Source organism: Bombus vosnesenskii, unplaced genomic scaffold (genome assembly GCF_011952255.1).
Source record: "Bombus vosnesenskii isolate JDL3184/JDL3185 unplaced genomic scaffold, Bvos_JDL3184-5_v1.1 scf7180000013304, whole genome shotgun sequence".
NCBI lineage: Eukaryota > Metazoa > Arthropoda > Insecta > Hymenoptera > Apidae > Bombus > Bombus vosnesenskii.
The window spans coordinates 3,810,271-3,834,215 of record NW_022882953.1 but is presented as its reverse complement, the minus strand read 5'-3'; the positions used below and the strand labels follow the sequence as shown (position 1 = coordinate 3,834,215).

The 23,945-nt window shown below is 33.1% G+C and overlaps 2 protein-coding genes across 3 annotated transcripts in view; one reads left to right on the top strand and one right to left on the bottom strand.

Annotated features, from left to right (window-relative positions):
• Positions 1 to 23,945, bottom strand: part of LOC117234385 (gamma-aminobutyric acid receptor alpha-like) — a 95,830-nt gene that overhangs the window by 56,627 nt on the left and 15,258 nt on the right. Inside the window, exon 1 of one of the 2 annotated variants that reach the window (XM_033495533.1) lies at positions 18,621 to 18,850. The exons of the other annotated variant lie outside the window; for it this stretch is intronic. The gene's annotated coding sequence lies outside the window, so the exon portion shown is untranslated. Of the gene's footprint in view, positions 1 to 18,620; positions 18,851 to 23,945 lie in introns of those variants that run through there. 2 annotated transcript variants of the gene reach the window in all.
• LOC117234392 (luc7-like protein 3) lies at positions 679 to 8,322 on the top strand. Its single transcript, XM_033495544.1, has 4 exons — positions 679 to 849; positions 3,517 to 3,722; positions 6,270 to 6,583; positions 7,904 to 8,322. The coding sequence occupies exons 1-4, from the start codon at positions 703 to 705 to the stop codon at positions 8,149 to 8,151; spliced, it is 915 nt and encodes a 304-aa protein (XP_033351435.1). The 5' UTR covers positions 679 to 702; the 3' UTR covers positions 8,152 to 8,322.

Genomic DNA, 23,945 nt, shown 5'->3' with positions numbered 1-23,945 from the left:
ACAAATGTATGTCAAGTTGTAGTATCGTTTTATGATTTCGGTATTTTCGATGAAATGATACAATTTCTATCAAACTGACACATTCAAACGTAGCTATTGAAATTAGCAACGTTTGATTGCAGAATCGAGATTAAAAAATGACAATAAAACTGCCCAGCAACGCGTTGCATTACGCGTCAGTTTGCTGTTGATCCGAGTAAAATTCGATATGTTCTAATTAAATTTGTGGTTTGGAGAAATTCCAATTTGCATAATTATACCATCGATTTATTTCGGCAATGTTATGATTCGAATACCTACGTTCTCTTAGGATTTAAATCTTCAGGAGGTAAAAGTCGCATCTTACTATCTACTTTCTTTTAAATTATATTCTCATTTATCATAAAGGCAATCATCTCTTTCTATACTCGTTACCGTGCACATAGTAATAACAATACATAATCCTAAAATATTTAGCATAATTTATGCTAATTATGTGCTTATTATGTAAATTAATAAATTCGAAACTCTGTTTTCAATCATTTTTATAATTAGACTTTTGAATGATATTAGTAAATTATCTTAATACTTTATATCTATTAATATATTATATTTATTACATATTCATATAATTGTATTATATATATATTTTATATATATAATATACATATTATTTTATATTTCCATGCAGCGTAGTTGCAAGAGGTTGGAAGCGAATCAACCATGGTGTATGCGTCGAATCCACGACTAATGAATCGCGTACTCGATGCCGTGGTGCATCTATGTGAGGGGAAAGGATCCACCGCTCGAGATGTCCTCGACTTCCTTCGACAAACTTCCAAGGGTCCCCCGAGGAACTTGACGATGCAGGTGACAGAGGGGTGAACGTAAATTAATTTCCTACGATTCCTAGTGATTCGACATTGTCAATTGAAAATCATACCATTTCCTTACGTTTTTCTTGTTTCTTCCTGCTTATTCCAATATTAATTTTCGCACTCGTAAAGAGTTATTTGATTTTTCAAGGATGGGACGAGTTTCATGGTATATTCATTATGCAAATGATACGATTTAGTAACTGTAACGAAAGACGAATTTTTCCCACTACTCCTAGGATTTCAAACGATTTGAAAAATTTCTAAGATACTTATCGGTGTATCTCTTTTTTTACATAATAGCTAAATTTGAAAATTTAAAGATACGTGGATTTCGATTATGAAGTTATCTTTTTCACTTACGCGCAAGTAAATTTGGAGCAAGTTACTCCAAATAATTAATAACTTAAAAATCGAGAAGAGGAGAAGCGATTTGTTCGAGTTTTGACGATCGAAATTTTCTAATCGTCAAACAAATATTTTTAGTATTTTAATATTTTTAGTATTTTAATCTTTGAAGCTCATCTTTATCCTTATCTACGGTTCGATTTCTATTTTTAGTCTTTAGTGTTCGTGAAAATTTTCTCTTTGAGAAAATTAAAAATTAGAAATTCCTCGAAATTACGTGTGATAGAAAGGCGAACGATCTGCGAAGGGCTGGTTCCACGAATTTACAAGATTTTCACAATGATGCTGTAGTTGGTTGTCAAACAATTCGAAGCGCTCTAAGAATCTTCGAACGTCTTTGACGATCCACCAGACGCCTCGAAGCTTCCATCCTTCGTGGAAGAAGGAGCATTTTCCAGCATTTTCCTTAATGCCGCAGTTTCCAACGATTATACATTCGAACAGACAGTGTTTGCTCCTACTTATCTTAATGTTATATTAGTGATATTTAATATCCAATAAAATTCTGCTGGTAAATTATATAATTTCAAAACAATTTCAAGTAGAACGTACAAGTAATGAAATTACCAACACTACGATTAGTCACACTTTTGACTGTTTGTTTTCTCACTAAATTTATATACACGATCGCTCATAAGTATACGGGCACTCTGGTCGATTTGTAATAACAATATGCGAATTTGCGCACATTGTAAAAATTAATGCTGAATTAGCAATTAGAAGCAACACTCGCTACCTTTTTATGGAGTCATTACAATATAAATCTAAATTACATATTAATAAACATTGCAATAATATTTTTATTATATTTATAATACATATAAATGCATATATTTGCTATTTAAATATCACTGGTAGTATTAACATTGAATATCTTACTATCAGTTTAGATAGATTTGTCATAATACTGAAACGGAAATTGGCAAAATTGTTGATATATTTTCATATTGTAATATAAAAGAAAAATTTTCTTTTCTCGAAGTTTGGAAGAAATGAAATTTCCTCTTAAAATTGTTTTTTTGACTGTGTAAGAATATAAACTCGATGTTAACTTTGTTACGTTTTCGCTAAATATTTAATGGATTTTCCTTTATTTCTGATTACTTCTATTAATTTGTTAGGTACACTATCTACCAACTTATTTAAAGTTTCCTTTCGAATATTCGCCCATGCGGATTTTTTTTCTTTCTTAAGTTCCACGATATTTTCTATAGGCGGCTTATCCTGATCGTAAATCTTTTTTGCTATTGTACAATTCTCCGCAAGTTCTCGATCGGTTTCAGATTGAGACTCAAAGCTGGTCATGATAATAATTCTATTCCGAGAACTTTTTTTTTTATTTGGAAGTAGTTTACAATCGATTCTCATTGAGAATTATAAGTAAATTATTCTGGCGTGGTACTATAACGTGAATAATAAATGATTATCGTATGTTTCATTCTAGCTGAATCAAATGTTTAAATCTAGAGGGTAATGTCTTTTTAGCCTGCGAATCTGATCCGTCGTGTCAAGTAATTGAGTAACTAATGGGTTTTGGTGGTTGTTAATTCTTGTGTTATATCTATTACTCAATTTGGATATTTCTTCTTTAACTGTAGGTATCTTAAGGTCGCGTATTGTTTCGTTGGTAACATACCAAGGTGCATCTATTAAAGATCTTAAAGTTTTTGATTGGAATCGTTGAAGAAATTCTATGTTGGAATTACTCGCTGTTCCCCATAGTTGGTTTCCGAAATCTTGAAACCATTATTTTGTAGTCGCAACTATATGAGTAGGAGCACTGTCTCGTTGAAAAATCGTTTCTCTGTCTATTATTTCGGTTATGAAAGGTAATATTTCGCCATGTAATATCTCCTGACATCCTACGACGTTAGACTAAAAAAAAAATTTCTCTCCACATACCCAGACACGATCAGTGGTTTCTCAGAAATCTCAAAAAAATAGTACAAACAACGTGTTGGCGTCTATAATTATTTACAGCACTGTCAAAAATAAGTGATAATACGGTAAATAATGAAAGTTTACATTATTTAAGCGATAAACGTTGTACCGTAACAAGAGCATATTTTTTATGTACGTTAAGAATTTTCGCCTCTGGTATTTACATAGACGCCTTGAAATAGGACTTGCATTACAAATTTTTGGTACTTCCATTATTTTTGTCCTCTCAACTTCTCAATTATAAAACACGAAAATGCGCTCAACGTTTCCCGCAAGCTTCCCATTTGTCGTTTCTTATGAGAAAAGCTTTCAGGTTCATCGGGCTCTGAAGCACGCGGTGAATGCCGGATTGTTGCGGCATAGAAGTGGTCGTTACAAGGCAGTGTTCACGTTAAATCCAGCTCCGATTAAGCAGTCCGTGAAGGAGAATAACGAACAGAGATCTGCCGATGGAACGAACATATCCGACATACAACAAACGTCTTCGAGAAGTCAATCCAACGACGAAGAGGAAAATAGGTTAATTATATAACGATCGATTAATTATGATTGAACCCAGGGTCTTTGCGTCTTTGAGTTTTTATCACGCTAAACACCGCTACATTATATATTTCGAGAATCGATATATTATAATCAAAATGCGAGCATTCGTGCGTTTATTGGAAATTGAAACGTGCAAAAATAAGATAAAATACAGAACTATGTATAACATATCCAAAATAGAGCACTCGCTATAATATTTAGAGAGTGGAGCAAATCAGTATTTAGGTGCAACTTTTTCAGTTGTGTTAAGAAAAATGCATGTTTGCAAAGATACTCGCAATCTAACTCAAATCGACGAACGTAATTTGCGGTAACTTCTATCACTATTTTTCAATTGTTATTTACCACGCTATCTAATCGATAGGCGATGAACGTGTTTATTTCTTAGATCACGCGAGAGAAAGTATCTTGGATAGCAAAAACTTTTGTCCTCTGTACCTTAATAGCATGCTCAATCGCGTTTCATTATAACTTTCTATGATTCCCTGTGACTAGTGAGACTATGATCCAATTAATATCAGTCGGATAATATAGTTACGCAAGTTCTCGTCTTCGTAAAACGATGTTAAACGCAGACGTCATGCGGAGCAGAATGTCAACTTGTCCCTTTACGTAGGTAATCGTTAAATTGACACGATCCTTGAGCAGTTATACTTTGCTCTAACCACTTTGAGCAATTAATCTCTACAACCTTCAAATATGTATATTCTATAGGAAATCTAAGAAATATGTATATTCTATATATTTGCGTATTTTCATCGAAAATTAAAAAATGTTAGGATGAGACGATAAATATCTCGAGTAAATAAATTAAACCTTAGACTAACATTAACGCTTAGATTAATTCCCAGTGATTTTAAATCAGTTCACATTTTCTCCACATCTTTCTTGAAATTTTGCTTCCCTTAAGAATGATTAAGGTAACACGTAGCAATAAAAAGCTGTTTGACGATGTTCTGGAAACTTGGGAGAGTATTGAAGAATTTTGAGCTGCTTTTTTAAACTCTACATAAAACAGAAACTCAAAAAATTGGGGCAATTAATAATGCAACAAGGTTGATATAGTTCAACAAATTTTTAGTACTATACGGATTAGAATAACATTGGTAATAACATTATATGGATTCAATTGTCGGAGTAAAGTGTTAAATCATAAGTTTCCAACGTCTGAATTTATAGATGTTAGATAACAAAATGTATAATTGCTTTCGAACTGCTCATAAAGTCTTTGGAAATTCTAGATTAAATGTTTGCCAACTACTTGCGGAACTGTGTTTTCTGCACAGTGCGATGGTTAAAACTGTAATTCGTTATAACGATATGAGGAGAAAAGGCGTTTTTAACGCGAGCTTGAATAATTTTTCGTGATTTCGTTAAAATATGATACTATAATAATAAAAGAATTAGATAATGAAAATATTCTGATGAGACGCGATAGAAAGAACAACTACGTTGCAGAGAGAAAATAGAAAAATAAAAAAAAGACACTGTTCGATAACTATTCTGTCAATATCCCGATACTCCCATTCCGGAAAACTTTAGATCAGTTGAAAATCGGTTAATCATTCTATGCATTGCTCCATACAATTTTCGCTTTACCCGAAAAGTCATATTTCTGTAATGCGACTGCAGCTTTAAAAGCACTGCATTCCAACGAACACGTATAAATACATACCCCCGTTCTTACAGGAAAAGGCATTTTTCGTTTCTATAGAAAGTTTTATAGGTTTAAAAAAAATTGTATTTCAAAGATCACATAGAAGTGTATATATCCTTCAGCCCTATAGAAGAGGACATTCGCTATTTTTATAAGAAATTTTATAGATTTAAAAAAGGTGTTTTCTATAGAACTCATCGAATATGTATCCCTTTTTCTGATTGAAAGAACATCCTCTATTTCTTTTATAAGACTTACGCAGATTCTTGCAGATAAGAATATCCTCTATTTCTAGACAAGGTTTTATAGATCTTAAAGCCCAGTGCGCGCGTTTCAAAAAATACGCACAAACACGTGCTTCTCATTCTCATAGAAAAGTATATTCTCCATTTTTATAAGAAATGATTTTTTCCATTTTCAAACGTCAGAGAAATAAAAGTATTCCACTATATCAGAAAATAGTTACTTCCACTGATTCATATTGCGTTCCATCTCAAACGTTCATAGGTAAATGTATTTTTTCACGTTCTGTTGCTATACCGGATCGTTTAAGCGTTCGAGCTTATTTTTCACACTGTTGCAGGATTTGGAAAAAACTTGAAATACTTGTCAAAATCTTTGTAACATTATACGATTGTTCCTTATCTTACATAGATACAATTATTACATACAATTATTCCTTCGCTAGATTCCCGAAGTATTTGACTTTTTCCCATCGAAACAAAATGTTTGTTCGAAGGAATTTTCAAGGCAGAAGTTTTACTTGAACCATCAGGCTTGTCTACGCAGGATTAAGTTTAAGAATCTAATATATAACGAATATAATAAGGAATGAATAATATAACGATGGAAATTAATCGTTTAAGAGAGAAACGAAGGAGGCCACGCGGCGAGAAAAGACGAAGACGCAGCGATAGTCAGAAAAGACGAAAACGTCGCAGCAGATCCAGGAAACGCGACGAGCCAAAGCACATCGGAGAGATACGAAAACTAAAGTACAAAGAAAAGGGGGAAAGTGTTCGGTCACCGCGACACAAGATCTCGAACAGCAGGCTTGAAGCAGATATTGGAAACACGTCGGGTTCGCCTAATCGTAAAAGAACCAAGACGAAGCGGAGGGATCCAAGTAACTACAGCGATTTGTCGGACTGTAGCGAATACGAGGATAGAAAGGCCAAAGGTAAAAACTACATACAATGCTACTTACAAATACCCAGACACTTTGGCCGACTCGGAGCAACGATATACGAAAACTAAATAAAATTAGAGTAAACTGACTATAAATAAAAGATTAATCTTATGGAATGTTATGCAATTTGCGGGTTATTAAATCGTGAAACACGATGCACGAAATTACCGATATTAGAATAATTGGCAATTAACCGTGATTAGCAAAATTTATGTAATTTATATTTTTATTATCTGCTATTTGCTTTTTTTCTGCAAGATTTGTATTTTGACAAGAGTTATCTTATATTCTGATAAGAGTTCATCTCGATATCGTGCTCGTCTGAAGACAAAAGACTTTTCGAATAAAAGAAACCGGGTAAAAGGGAGAAAAATCGAAACCGCAACATTTTTACTTGCAGGCTACTTAAGTGCACTCAAAGCAAAATCTCCGAGATGCTTTTACTAATTCCTCGTTGTATTGCTCTTCTTTATGGATATACAGCGTAAACCTCTAAAGATGGGTATAAAAGTTTCGATCTTACGTAAAAAGTGATAAAAAGATGATATAGATAAAACGAAACCTTCCATCTTCTTCCAGTCGGCACGGTACACCTTTGCTTACAAAATTGAATTTTTATGTACGCGTATCACGTTCGCTGGAGATTCGTACCTTTTATATCTTCGGTATCAAGTTGATGGTTAATTGAAATGAAATGAACGATAAACAATCTTCTGTTATTGAACGATACGTTTAATAACAAAGTCCTTGAATAAAAAACACTTTACCTCGAGTTACAATAACAACGCTCGCGTTTACTACGCGCAGTCCTCTTTGTAGGTTCTCTATGTATTAATTGATTTCATTTCAATTGACTTTTACCAAAATATCGATATCTGACTGAATGTCCCTTCCCTTTGGTCTCTTTTCAGCCGTTGCTTTCTTCGTTTTTTAAAGCCTCTGAGTTTACGGCTAAGTTTAGGGCCTCTTCTCTAGGGGAAAAGAACGATTTGTCTCGCGTAGACTTTCTCTATATTTAGACGCCGAGGACATTTTTCAGAGCTTGGCGAAATTAAACCTCTGCTCGCCTATTGTGTCTCATTGAGCTCATTGTCAGAAGACTGGCGACTATAATACTTGATTCAATTTGTGGCATAAGGGCAGATGTAAATGGCAAATGATAAAGAACCCGCTTTTTTTGTTGCAACAAAAAGTCGTAGCGACAAATCACAGAGATTTTGTTCTCTTTTCTGTCCTGACTTATTTTGTCAACAGGTGTTACACGAACTCTGATACGATTAAGCTAAAAGAGTTGTATAAATTATTTTGCAGCGAGGAGGAGAAACTCGATGTGTCCAGAATCCAGTCACGACGGATTTGGCAAACAATATAGGAGATCGATATCGCGGCATCACAGCCCTCAAAAACAACAATCGCAGCAATTAAATATGAAATATTCCAACGACGACAACGAAGCAAGTAAATTGAATGCCAACGAGGAAGGAAACGACGAAGCAGATCAGGAAGGAGGGAAAGAAGAAGAAGAGCCTAATAACAGCGGAAGTGGTAGCACGTTGTGAAATCGTGTGAAATTATGTTAGACAACGAGGACTATCTGTCACGTCTTTCGTGCCTTACATTAACATTATGCAAAATTTTTTATAATAATCCGTTCTTTTTGTAAAACTTTGTAGGATCGTGTCCGGGAAATTAAATGTATCATTTTAGTAAACAACTCTGGACAAGGGTAACGTTATTAATAGCGCTGCAAATGTTTCAGCATTATTCATATTCTTACAAGCATTATCGAAGGATACGCTTCAGTTTCCAAGTGTGGTATCATGGAATTTAGTGAAATTATAATTTCTTCAAGTTGTAACATGCTATTGCTCTCTATTTCACAACTCTCGTAAGCTTAACTTAATATGATCTATTTAACATAATACGATCCTTTTGATACGCGCGTTCTCTTGATTCAATCGTATCGAATTTTTATAAATTTTTATAAAAAAGGCTACGAATTTTTATGCGTGTATAAAAAATTTGAAAGTGCGAAATTACACAGAAATGAATTAAAAAAAAAATGCATCAGATGTAGGTAAAATAATTTTTTTTACCGAGACTCCACTTTTTTAACTATATTCTCGAAAATACGAATTTGCATAAAGATCTGCACTCTGCCTCTAAATCTCACACAGACAGTACACGTTCTTGCCACGTGTGATCAAATTTTTACGCGGTGCTATGCATGATGATTCCCCGTATAAGTACATTGCTCGAACCATCCTTCGCTCGCAAACGATATTTCAGCGTAAACATCTATTCGCAGGTTTTAATCATTCGTCATCCATGCAATTTTTCACTCCTTTGGTACTTTATTTCACGGTTGCCACGATATATCATTGAGATTTTGCATCAAAAAAGGGAACCCTTATCCACGACATGGATTGTATCATCAAAAGGATATTCCTAACTCAGGAGCAGTAAAGAAGCCTCGAAGCAAACATTTTTCAACGTAGTCGCATGGCTAAAGCTTTCTGGTGTTTATCGGTTTAGCCAATGGCGCTTTTCTTACTGCGGAAATTCCCTTCGATACGAGGTCGTACGGTTTCCAACACATTCTTTTTCTCCTGTATAGATCGTATCTCGTTAGTTTTTCAAAGCATTGTTAGACGAAACACGTGTAATCTGCGCTCGAGTATGTTTCAAAGTAGTAAGACTTGATTTATTTATTAAGAGTTATTAGTCGTGTAGAACTTTCTTCTGTAAATTAAATTTGAATATTATCGCGACATTTTGTTGGTTGAGAGATTAATTATTATGTTATTCGTATCAATTATATTACAGAGTTTTGCGTATATGTTAAATTAATATTTTCGTGAAAAATTATTCAAATCACTGTCAGGCAGATTTTCGATAACTATGTAATGAGATTGATAAATAATAATAAATTGGGAAGGTTTCAATTTTGATCCGGTATATTAATCAACCGAAATATAATGAATAATGTATTTCCTTGTCATCGTTACTAATGGCTAATGCTTTGATTTGCATTTATTTGGAACTGTGTTACAAATCTAAAACTAATCGATGTAGCTCCAATAAAACGGTCGTACGAGGATTATTAATCGGTTGAAATTACGTACTATTAAATTATTATAGGAAAACTTATTTCACTGTAATGTATATACTAAAAGTATCGTAAACAGATGCTATGCTTATGTAAACTAAAAAAAGTAAAATTGTAAAGTATATCAAAAGCAAATTGGATGATGCAAATTGCATAATATTATTCCCACCATTCATCTGTAATTTATTCGAGTCACTCCATTTCTTCCTGCAATTTTTCAGCCGATTAAATTGTAAGTTAAAGCAGAAAATATGCTCCATGATTCTCTTTCCGCATAGCAGATTTATAAAATTATAAAATTTACAAATAATCTAATCCATACACCTTTTACGAACAAATTCATAGACAAAACACATATTTCTTTTTTATATTACAAACGGAACGAATCTGTACATACAAATCTTTGAAATTTCAATTATTATACTTTTAATTGTACGACCGCTAACAAATATTATTCGAACAGGCTTCTCAAATCTCTTGTCATAATGATTCGCATATTATACGAACTCTCCATTATAACGCTTTAATCTCCAATGCGAGAATATAGGTCAAAGAAGGAAAATTTTTTAACCAACTCGTATAATACCACTCGCTCTTAAAAACGAACCAAACAATGCAATTTCGAAATCTCGCGTCTTTACTTTGACTAAACCAATTCAACCAGCTGTCCATGCAAAAATTCCCATATATGTATACAGAGTTTATCTTCTCTCTTGTTATTACATGAAACTGTTGTTCGAGGGCATATAAATACAATACAGATAATATACAAGCATAAAATACAAAATCTGCGATTGAGGTGTACACATGTAACATTTGTTGTATTAGTTGATATTATTCCTGGTTTATAATCACATGTAGGTATATGTCCATCACGTTCAGAAAGCTAAAATATTGGACCAGCACAGTCTACGAATTTAAAAATCGTATATCCTTATGGAAGCTTTTAAATATATTATTTATTAAAGATTTACTATTTTTAGATTTACTACCTTTTACTATAATTACTACTTTTTTACTATATTTAATACATTACTCATATTTATTTAAAGATTCTTTTTAATCTATTTAATACTACAAATCTATTATATTTACTACTTGTTAGGGATTTTTCGTTTTCAGAATAATATTTTAATATTGAATAATAATATTGTACTTTTTTACGGGTCTATTTCGACAGTTTATTGATTCGTATAAAGATTTTTATTAATCCATAGAAATTTCGTTCATAAGATGATTACGTAAATAGTTGTTATATTATTTGTTTGCTATATTCATTTTGAATATAATTATTTGGAACTAGACGCATTTAAGATTTTTAGTACAGCTTCGGTATCATAACGCGAGTTGTAAAAAATTTTATTTCTACAATAAATCTCACCGCATCTAAATGTGCTCTTTACATGTCGGAAAACTTTGTCAGAATTTCCAACGGTTTCATTCGCTTTTATAGACTGCCTTCGTAACTTTATTGGCCACTCAGAGTCATAATTCAGTTAATAAAAGGCCTTTATAAGAAACAAAGTGATTATAAAGTTGTGATGTTTTTAAGCCTTTTAATATAAAAAATAGTACGTTACTTGTTTATAATAATATCTTTCCTACAATAAAGAATCAGTCACACTGAAACGAAACAAAAAAAATTGTCGACAATTTAATTTATCTATATAATCTTGTACTATCATTATTTTTGATAAACGATCGAAGACTTCTCGTAGACAACACTGTAAGTGCTAAACATCAAATTTTTTACGAGCGAGAAAATACTTCACTGATTTAACATTATCTTCGCAAGTTGAATTGTTTTGATTATTATAAAATCTTAAGTGTACAATAATCCAAAGGAAAAACTTTCCATTTTTTTGCACTAATATAGTCGAAATTCATCAGAAAAAGAATCGTAATTGTAGAAAAGCTTATATGTGCTACATCTTAGTTGCAGAGAAAACATCGATCCTCTTTGTCTCTAAATAACTTGTATGAAACACAAAAAAATACATTTATTTAATAAAATAAATATAACTAATCATATATTTCAAACACTTTTTATTTTTCTTACGAAAGTGCATTTTATAATGTTCCCAGTAAGAACTATAGAATTGGTCATATTTAGTGACCATGTGTTTGAACATATTTATCGCATAATTACACTTACGTTGTTTTACACGGACACAATGTTAGACGTACCGGTGGCATCTTTCAACTATTAGTAATTATTATATTATTAGATTAAACTATTAATAATTATTTACGAATGGAAGTTGCTATTAAATTCTGTACTACGATATTCCTATTGGCATGTAAGACATTACATGACAAGATTTACTTGCACTTACGTTATCGTCTACAAGAAATCTTCGATTAGTGTCTATAACTACTAACGAACAATCGTATATAGCGTTGTTGTTATAGTTGTTATGGCTATTAACTAGAAGCAACTAAATGGTTCTGTATAAACTCACATTACTAATTACTGGCGCACTGCATAGAAATTATTTCGACGTGTTTTTTCAGAAAATATTCTTTTGTTTTAATATTCAATGTTTTATTACATTAACATTTCATGTATTACACGTATTAACACATTTTGCTATATCATATTTATTAATACTAGATAATCAAAGAGTCTCATGACGTATAAAAACTGGGTATAATAAAAAGTTTTCATAGTTGTTCGGAAGATACTAGTAATTATTATAAAAATATTAAAAGATGGAATGTTATCCTTCTAAAGACAAAGACGAATGGACCTACTTTGAAAAAATTCTTTGTCATAAAATGGTCGCCTTTCTACACGTAGTTTTTCCAGTGCAAATTTATCTCGCTCAGACAATATCAAGATACATACTAAGTATTTACCGAAGCACCCTATATATTTACGGTATCGAGGCTTTCACGCGATTAGATTTATCGTCGTTGTTAAAGTGATATCACGACCCATATTGGCACCGAACTGTCAGTATTTATTTGTCACGTTTTCACGCACGTTGTTACCGCCATCGTCGCTCTGAATTCGTTTTTTCCAGTCTTTCTCACGATATCTTTCGATAGCGTTCTATGATGCTCATTCTACCGAGAAATGCATTTATACAAATTGTGAAATATTTATAAGTTAAATAAGAAATCCATTCTAAGTATCACTATTTATTTATTAACTTAAAGTCAGTACCACCTTTAAAATATAAGAGCAAAAAAGAAATTAACGAGTAATAGACAGCAATAATATAAATAAAGACAGTAAAATATAAAAATAGTAAAGATGGAGAAACGCGAAGCGAACAATGACGGAATATATAACGTGGACAGAAAGAGAGAATTTTATGACTCGTTAGAAATGAATATAATTCAATTTTAATGCTACCAATTATGTCGTTACAGTTAGTAGTTATCGACGTTCGTTAATATTACCATTCGACTCATACTTTCACCTGTACCTACATAATCCGCGGTACGATTTGTTACGAATAATTACAAGATACATAAAGTACACATCTACAAACACAGTGGTTATGAAAAGTTTCAAATCGTCCATAAAGAAACACGAAGAAACAAATGAAAGTTCATGAAAAAGTCGTTTATGGATCGTATGTAAAATGTTTATCTTCGAGAAATTCTCTCAAAAGATTAATGCGTACATTAAAGGGCAAGGAAGTAACAGGTGCATTAAACTTTCACTTTGTACTTTATATCAACAACTGTATCAGCTAAAAACACCAAAAGTAGTTTCTTTTGAATTAAACACGAAGTTCTACCGAGTGGCTAATAAAGATCTCCTTTACTTCGATTTGCATACAGCACGAAAATGACACTACGACCGATCTAATTTCGTGTCAAATTTCTTGGAATCCGGAATCCTCGCACCACTTCTAAACTAAATCAGCAGTCCAACAAATGGTTCTGTGACCGCACAGAAGTCTAATTTATCCGAAACACATCAAATTCTTTCAATATAATTTTGATTCTTCGATATAAAAGAAAATCATAGAATCGTGTCACTTTCGCCAATGAATGGCTTACAATTGGCGGTAGATGCGACGTGAAAATATGTAAAGCTTATAATTGAAACAAAGAAACGGAAAGAAACCGAACAGAATTACTGTATACGTAAACTACGATCTCATCACAATTTCTAATTATGTTACAACGGAATCAAGAGCCTCGACTACGATGCAAACGAAACATCGACTTCGTTAAGCCTCGCAATCTCGAGTGATATTATTACAAACCGTTTGTTACAAAATAACACCACGGTTGCAGGAAACTGCGCGGCTGCCGTTTCCATTCGAAATGGCCGGCTTTAACGTCGAGAGCTTGCTAATATCGAGCAAAACATCACAGATGGGTCAACGAGAAATTACATCGCACCCCTGTGAACACAGGAGCCGCGATATTCGGTCGGCACACGATTCTCGAGGAAACGAAATCTGCCATCGTCGACAAGGTCTCTCGCCATGAAAACGTCCCGGGTAAATAATGATACTGACACTCTTCTCACTTTTCAAGGGTGCCAGGACTTTATCGCGACCTTTCCAGTGGCTTTTGTGTTTTCGCGATAGTCGCTACACGATTCCGTAACCGTGAGACGGTTTTTCCGGACGAGAATAAAGCGTTTGAAAGCGAAGTTTCTTCGAAAAAGAGCCTCGCGGTATCCGAGATTTCTCTTCTTATTTTATATTATTTTCTATGTTTTCTGCTCTGCATTTTTTCTGTTTCACATTTTTCCAACATATTTTCAGACTTTTTCAGCGATGAGTTGGTCATTGGATTTCGTTTTACTCATTGGGACAACGAATAGGAGGGCGTGTGATACCTTGATCGGAAGCTCGTCTCTAAAAAATTACAACTATGGTGGTCCGAAACTCACAGTTCACGAGATTGTATCGAGAAAAATATATTAGTATTACTAATACATTGCATCTTGCCTAGATATACATACGTGACTGCATGCGCAACACGGTCGAGGCGATAGTCGCTTCGCTCGTAACAGGCCACCTAAACGACACGGTCGGAAAGTAAAGGATAACCCAAACCTATATAATCCTATACCTACGTGCAAACTATAAATTATAAATAGTTCGTCGACCGGCGAGCGAAGCGACTATCGCGTCGGCTGCATCTCGTAATGTACGTAGTACTAATAGAATTTTGTTAATATCTCGAAAACTACGAGTATGCTGCATTTCGAACCACCATATACAACAAAATCTGCATCTTAAGACATAAGCTTCCAGTGAAGGCATCACGTGTCCTTTTACTCGTTTTGACCCAATAACCAAAGCCGTGTTCGGTCATTGCAACAATTGATAGCAGAATATATTTTGCAGCGCGTTTTCCTTCGAAGAATAGTCTTACGGTGTTCGAGATTTCTTTCTGCAGCAATTTTTTATATTCCATATCTTTTCACGTTACTATCATATTTAGCAATTTTGTAAGCTGTTTTGGGATTTTCTTGGAAAATAAGTTGGTCATTGTAACAATTGATAACAGAATATCTTTATTTTAATCACGTTTTCCTTCGAAGAGCAATCTCGGCGTTTGAGATTTCCTTCCGCATTTTTAATTTTCCATACTTTTTGCACAGTTTTTTAATATGTTTTACTTCTAACAACAGGGTGAGCATCGAGGTATTGGAGATTTGCTTCGATAGCCATGTTTTGTTTATTTTTCTTTAATTGTTTAAAATATAGAAAAGATTTTTCAGCGAGAGAGGCAAACTTTTATGACGAAAGTTTCTAATCAGCCTGGGAATAACTTGCATCTTCGTTTCGTTCCCGCGAAATCAGATTGCCGATACATTGTGTATGTTTCACGTATTGACAAACATCGAGTTTACTGAAAAGATCGGCTGAACAAACGATTGAAAAGCCTGTAGATGGTGATGAACAACATAATTATCGATTCGACGATGAAAACTGGTTGATTGAGCCGAACGATTGAAAATGTGATTCGACGTTGTACGGTATAATAGGAATTAATATGAATCGATATTACTATTAACAATTTTATAATTAATACTAATAATGATGTAATACTATGATAATTCTTAAAGTACTTAATTTATTTCCCACATATGATTTTTTAATTGAATATTATCGATATCCAATTAAATTTCTAATTAAATATTATCGATATCTGATTGAATTTTTAATTGAATATCTTTATTTTTTTTTTTTTTTTTGAGTATAACTTTAGTAATTTTCCGTAGAAATTATGATCAGTGGTATGTTTGAATTTCAATTTAATAAACTAAAATTTTAAAGTACGTAATATTTCCTTTTCTTATTATCGTATATCGATGCAATATTTTTAATTTTATTCGAGTAAACATTCTTCGAGAAATATAATTTCTAAGAATTCGTGATCTTATTTTAGTAATTTTTTTCTTGCAAGAAAGTTTTTTTAAGGAATTTCTCCAAGGAAAGATTTTACGAGTGATGTTTTTATACGGCAAATGCATCGCAATATATTTTATTCGGTTGATCTTTTCATCTATTTCATTCAGATAAGAAGATAATTTCTTTCAAAATTTGTTTTTTAAATCATCTTTAAACTATGCCAAGTAATTTAGAGCATTTTCTTTATTAATAAAGGTAACCATCCATGTATGGCAGAAATGTATAAAATCTTCCTTCGTGCAAATTAAATTGCTAAATATATACGGCACTGAATTACGAAAAATGTAATAAAATATAGTTATAATATATGCGAATAGTATGTTAATTTAGTTTTTCGACATAAAAAGATAGATTGTTTCTCCTAAAAAGAAGCACGTTAACTTCTTCTAATTTCGCTGCGAAAGCTACAAATTTCGCATATAAAAACGACTGCTATAAATGTTCATTAAAGCAATTATCACGTTATTTCGCTTCGCGAGAATCACATACCAACTCTCTCATTCATCTAGCAAAGATCATCTCTATTAAGTCTCATTTAGATATCGTTCTACCTACAAGCTTCTTTTCACCGTAACGAAACTGCTTACCTCCTCGTACTTCTTGTCACATTTTCTCTTCAAGCGTTACCGGAGCGCGTGTACATAATAAAAGTACGATTCGTTGAATAACTAACGTTCCATAGCATGTGAAACCAATTTACGAACATCAAGTGTAAGTTTATGCGATGTCGTACGAAAAGATCTTTAAACGAATTTCTTGGAAAAAGGTCCATCCCAAGAAATAATTTCTCCTCTGGCGCAATATCTTTCCCATCTTTTACTAAACTCGAATGTGAAAAGGAACGTATTTCTTCAAAAAATGAATTATAGATTTGTATTTTCCAGATATCACACGTATTTATTGCGTTATATTTACTATTATTTAAAATGAATTATAACGTTACTAAGATCACGTATCAAGCATTGGTTTTATAAAGTTTACATTAACGTGAAATTTTCTATTTATTTTTACGAATATCATATGCTTGTACGTCTAGTGAGCTCTTCGTTTGTTTCTCTAATTTATCTTTCGATTGGAATTCAATGAAAAAACCAATGAATGAGTACATCTTTCTCAGCGAGTTTTATTGTTGCAATATCATTTTGATAACATCCAATTATTTTATTTCACATCAGTAAATAATTAGCAATATTACATATTTTTTCTAATCCAACTTGAGCAAGGTTGGCAAACCAGTAACTTTGTCGAACGTGTTGACCATAACGATGAAGTAGAAGTATAGCTTATCTCAACTTTCGAAATGTTCCTAAGCTTAGCGAATTACGCTTCAAACTTTTTGCACTTGCTGTTATGAAAATACACTTTTCGACCTTTTAAAGTATTCTTAATGAAAGTGGCGAACAACTTTGCCGAAGAAGAGGATAAAGCATAATCTTTGCTACCGCGGGTAAAGATGCCTAATTTTTAGATAAACTGACGATTTTTAAGAACTTTTTACTACACTTTCGTGACTTTATTCTTAAGAAAGTGAAGTTTTTTATCGTAATTTTTAGACTTGAATTCCTAAATTCTTAAAGTGGCAAAAATAATTTGCCATTGCGTCTTCTACAATTCAAGAATAATGTTAAACAATTATTCTGGCGTATCAAAAATTAGCACAATACTAAAATAAATATTTGTTCTATACTTATTTTTATCTGTACATATTTGTGCAAAAAGATGCACTTCGAATTTCAATTTATACGCCGTCCATATTGATATTTATAATCATTATTAATATTTCACCTTTAGTTTATAAAATTATATTTCAAAACAAATAACTGCCTAACTTACTTTCAATGAAAACAAGCTTATTTTTATTTCTTATCATTTAAATTCTTAATAAAGCACAATGTAACATTTACTTTTATCATCCAATTATTTTATCTCGCGTCAGTAAATAATTATCATTATTACACGTCTTAGTTTCATTTGTCTCCGACTTGCACCCTCATCATTTTTCTCGGAAAAGAATCGCAGATATTAAACACACGAAGAAAGAACAAATTCATTGCAAGAGAGAAAAAACAAAAATTAATTTTCAAACTAAATTTCAATAGAAACTAATGTTACGTTGCCGAACCAAAAATTACACCCACGAGCAAGGTACAAAGAGAGTGTTAAAAATTCTCACCGAAGGTCAAACGATTCTAATTGCACGTCGTTCGATTTGTAAAATTTGTTGTCAAAATAAAGTAAGAAACGAATCGTCAAGATACAAAAATAACTACGATAAAAAATTCAAAATATACAAGCAGCAACGAATATCACAAAAAAATTAAACGAGTAAGACTTTCGATTATTAAAAACCTCATTTCTCTTCCCTTTTTTTTCAAAAAAAATTGCTGATTCTTTTCAACTGAAATTTAATATATAAACGTCGATCTTGACTATGGTTCGTGTCACTGGTTTCTTTGAAACGAAACTGAAGCTTAGTTTATTAGTAAACTGCATATTAAAAGAACGATATTTTTCACAAACTCACCTATTATTACGCTCGATGAAAAAACGCTGGAATCTCCATAATGAACTCGTATCGAAGATAAGCGTCTCGTTCGTCACATGGTCGTCGAAACAGTATGTACGACCGATGGTCACGAACGGATCCAGATGTCCCAAATTGATCGCATCGCGGAGAATCCGTGGTTCGATTTGATCGGCGAGTCAACACAACAAGATCACGGTCAAATATGAAAACATCGTCGACGATGGTGAACACGAACTTTGCAAAGAGACGAAAAGCACGTGGCGAAGCCACGACGCGTACTGGCTGCCTCGTACAGGACAGCTGACGAAGGGTGGCAACTCGGCGTTTGCCACCCTGCGCTTTCCCTCTTACTCTCTCGCTGATGCTCCGCATCGCTATGTATGTGTAGCTCTCGTTGCCCGATCCCCCACCGGTTTCCCAAAATTGATCAGATCGATGATCTATCGATGGTCTCTGTTTTTCTCTTCTTTCTCTTCTTTCGAGATTTTCCATCTTGATAAAGTGCGAGACCTGAAATTTTTTAAATGGAAGCATTATCGTTAGCAGATGTAGTACGTAACAGAGTTCCGTTTTCAATGCGTTGTTTTCAATGTTGTTTTCCGTACGTGATTGAACTAAATACTAAAAGGTAATTTGACGTTAGACAATAAATCAAAAAGGGAAAAATACGTGTTCGTGCATTTATATTCGTTTAAGATTTTTCCTTTAAAAACGATTGTTTAGACGATACACATTTTATTTGGTCAGACATGTTATTTCGAACGAACGAAAATGCGAAAAATTTTATGCGACCTGTTTCGCGGTTATATTACAATTTTCGATACACCTCGTGCATATGCGATATACTTAGATACTACCATTCTAAAGGAATCTCCTCGTCTCGCTCATCGAAGAAATACTTTTCAAAGTTTAAAAGTTGAATATCGAACGAAATTTGAGGAATGGCACGCACGTGCTAAGTTTGAAGCTAGCGTGCAGATACCATTCCTTGCATTTTCTCCTATATTCGATTGTTTGAAATCATATTGGAGAAGAAGAAGTTTTCTAGTATAATTCACGTTCATCGCATATTTTAATCGATCGATAATACGAACAGAAAATATCCGTAAAATAAATCCTGCGTTCTTAACAGGATAGAATTACATTATCCAATACAACGTATACGTATAATATATATTTTATCCAAAGAAAAGAAATAAAAAAGAAATATAATGTTGATTAATAAAATATAGTAGAACCTCGTTTATACGAACAATTCTGGGTACAAGGCAGTTCGGATGACCTAATAGTTCGGATAATAGGGACTCCCTTAAGAGTTTGTATTTCTGAGGTTGAGTCTGAATTTGTTTGTACACACGAGGTGCGGATAAAGCGAGGTTCCACTGTAATACGATAATATAGTACAATAGAAATATAGGTTAAATTTTATAATAATTAATTACGATTTGTCCAGGCATCGTGGCATTTGCACGTGAAGTAGTTGAAGTCAACAGAGCTCGAATTCATTGCAACAGAGAAGGAGAGAGAGAGAGAGATTTCCTGGTGAGAGATCCATTGTTGACAGTGCATTAGCAGTCTCCTGCGGTTCTACGGTACTCCATTCAGCAGTGGAGTTTTCTCGATATTCACTCGACAATGGGATTATCGATACCAAACCCGTGAACGGAAGTTATTAAAATCCGACAAACCTCGCCGGAAGGAAGATCGCAGCACGAAATATAAAAAAACATTTCCAAGATTGAGTGCTACCGCTATGCGCATTAAGCAAAATTTCCAATCGATTCTTCGATAATGTCTCAAGTGGACGACGTTTTTCGAGAATGAGGCACGTTTCGCTATTGATTGAAACGCGTCGTTACCATGTATAGCGTATTACGAAAACTTTATAGATCTCACTTTTAATTTATAATTTTGCATATTTTGGTACTAGTATTTAGCAAAGGGCTAGAACTTGAAAAGATAGAGATAAAGCTTTCTTAAATCAGATCGAATCATTTTATTATCAAATAAGACGGAAAAGATAAAATTTCGATCGTTTCTCGTCGTAATGGTTATAATATTTTTTCCGTTTGAAAGTATCAAACATGACTAAATATTGTGACGATAATAATACTGATTTATTTGTGCTTTAAGCCCATAGCCTAATACAAGGAAGATGTTGCGTTCTTGTTCCTAGTTTCTTACGCTGTATTATATTTTTACATTGAATTCTTAATTCCTGTATTATATCCTGATTTTATTTATTGTTATATTAACTTAATCCTTTCTTAATAATTACAACTAAGAATAAAATTCTGCAAAAATGTCAGCCAGGAAATCAATTAATTCACTTTACTGTAAATTACTAAGTATCTCTTAGGATTTAGTATATGCTTCGTAAGCATCCTACAAAAATACATACCACGCGATAATTTTATAATTATCGTTCATACAAAAGACCTAGATACGATTACGACAAAATAATTTTTATAAGCATATCATGGCTTCGCCGATGATATTATTTCCACTAGTAACACAACGAAGTATAAAGGAACGTGGACACTCGCATCGATTTAAAGCCTCGTTATCGTCTTATTAATGGAGGAGCTAGGGAACCATATTTCTCGAATCGAGGTTGCTAGTGATTACTACTATTTACGTAGCCTTTTTCTCCATCGAAGTACCAGTGAGATCTCAAGGAATTGGTAATTTAATCCGGAAATCGATCTCGCGTCTTTCCTCCACCCTGCCTGATTACAGCCGCGATCGTTTCTGAAGAAATACAGGCAACGATCTCAATTTTTTTCCTCGGTATTTTCATCGTTACGACGGCAACTTAATGGCAGATTTCACCACAAAATCGCGAGGCGTAATTTCCAGACTTTGCCGAGTTTTCAGACGTTCCTCCGAAAGAATCACTTCCAGTGTTACGATTTTACTTTCCCGACGAAATATTTTTCCGTTCGTCATATCGGTAGCGTTTAATAACTTTTTATTTATTCATTTACGATAGTTGTTATCTTATCCTTTATTTTATTTAATTTTATATTCACAGTCCGAAAATGGACTTTTACAATATTTTCTGAAACTCACGCATACTTATACGTTTCTTACATTTGGCTTCAGCTCATTTGGCATTCAAAATTCATGAAACTAATCCTACTCTTCTATGTATGTATATGTATATTATAACTTAAACTCTCTTAACATATATATCTCTGTAGAAATTATAATTAATATGATAATATATATTAATAACAAATATATAATAATTATTATAATATGATTATATATATGATATAATACAAACACGTTTGCATTTGATTTATATAGATAGTTAGTTTCTATAACATAGAAAGAGAAATGAACATTATACGTGTCTTCTCTTGTGTGCGAATATTTGGAAATTAAATTTATGACTGTTTTCGATTTTTGTGATAATATCGACATTTAGTTTACAGGAACAAATGTTTGATATTGTATAATTTTCTAATGAAAACACGTTCTGCTCTTCAAACACGATCGTTTTCAATAGACAGCACTTAACTGTGTTGAAAAATTTGTACAAATGTTTTATTCATATGTTTACATGCCTATATATATATATATATAAATATATTTATTTATTTATTTATTATATATAAAGAATTGATGACAGATGTTCCAGAAAAGATATCTTCTTTGAATCTTCTTGCAATCCTTATTTGGGTATTTTGATATAAATAGTATTTTTTTACTATATCAAAAAGCATACGATGGAATTTAAATTTAAAATTTTATGTATAGAAAAAAGTAAATTGTATGTCATATCTATCCGTGTCGTTTAGGATTCAGATTGATCTTGACTGGGTACTAAATGGCAGAACTATCTTCCCCTTATCTGCCAGAGGAATGCCTGTAGGATTCATTTACGATTTCGAAGGGATCGCTGAGGAACATCTGCGGGTTCTGGCGAAAAACCATTTCCTTGATAACACGTTTTATACATTTTTTTACTGTTCTTGTTGGTGCTGCTTGATGGATTATAGAGCCCCGCCCCCCCCCCCTTGTATCATCAGCGATATATTGACGATATAGAACCACATAAGTACACATGTAAATATATAAGTATGTAAGTGCTCTAAGAACGTCCCATTCCTTCACGGCAAACGCGAGAAAACGTTCATACAGATTATAATATCTAAAAGAATCGAACAAACGTCTTTACAGCATTCGAGTGTTCGATTTCCGATTCGGCAAGCAATCGTCAAACTTCGAACGAATGCTGGTTTACACTTTCGTTAGCTTTTATCAAATGCTGGTAAAGGGAAAGAAAAGCGAGCAACGTTCGCATATTGTTAGTCTAAGCGCATCATATTAGTATGAAATTTAAAGAGACTAAAGCAAATCTTTCTAATAGATATACATTAACGTGTCACGCATAATTATATTACTTCAAGAATAATGTCGAGATTATCGATTTAAAAACCTTTTCTCAATTCCTATAGGCGGAATATTTTTATTTACGTATTCTATTACGTATATTTTATATGTATGCATACTACGTATGCGTATTACGTATGCACGAATTTGGGAAAAAATTTGTAATTATGAAGAAGCTTCATGAAATATCTATTCTCAAAAATGTATGGACTCTTTGAGTGTCCGATAGCGTTAGGCCTCTTTCACACACCGATACATATATCGCGATGTATGATATTATGAAAGCTATTATGAAGGCGATGTATAATCGGTATCCATTATACACGTGTCGCACATGTGTGTCGTTGTGTAAAAGAAGGCTTATTGTATACCTGCTACTTCTTCGCGTAATATAAAAATAAAAATTCTTACATAGAATCTATAAGATTGAGGTCAAGCAAAAGATTACGACAAATGATACACAGAAAGGATATCGCGAAGGACAATTCAACGAAAAGAGACTAAGATAAACGATACACCGCAAAGAACAATCAAACATTAAGGACGATTAAACAGAAAAAGATTACGATAAATGATACACGCAAAAGATATCGTGAAGGATAATTGAATGAAAGTTGAACGACACACCATAAGGAACAATCAAACGTTAAGAACGATTAAACAAAAAAAAAGAAGAAGAAGATCACCATAAATGATACACAGTGGAGAACAATTAAAACACATTAGGAATTGATGCAGGTTTCACCTGCACCACCTTCGCTATCAAGAGAAAAGTTAGAAGGGAAGAGGAAATAACCGAAAGGACTTCCAACTTCAATGAATCCTTTGAGCTGGATACTCGTCGGGCGTGTATTAAATCGGATAAAATCGCGAGATGTGATCATAAAGGTAAAAGGTATTTCGTAGGCAGCGCCCCTACGT

Bases quoted from the DNA above. Each gene is read 5' to 3' on its own strand.
- LOC117234392 (XM_033495544.1), top strand. From the start codon at position 703: ATGGTGTATGCGTCGAATCCACGACTAATGAATCGCGTACTCGATGCC. The intron at 850-3,516 runs GTGACAGAGGGG...AAAAGCTTTCAG, and splicing joins CGAGGAACTTGACGATGCAG to GTTCATCGGGCTCTGAAGCA. The intron at 3,723-6,269 runs GTTAATTATATA...TAATCGTTTAAG, and splicing joins AACGACGAAGAGGAAAATAG to AGAGAAACGAAGGAGGCCAC.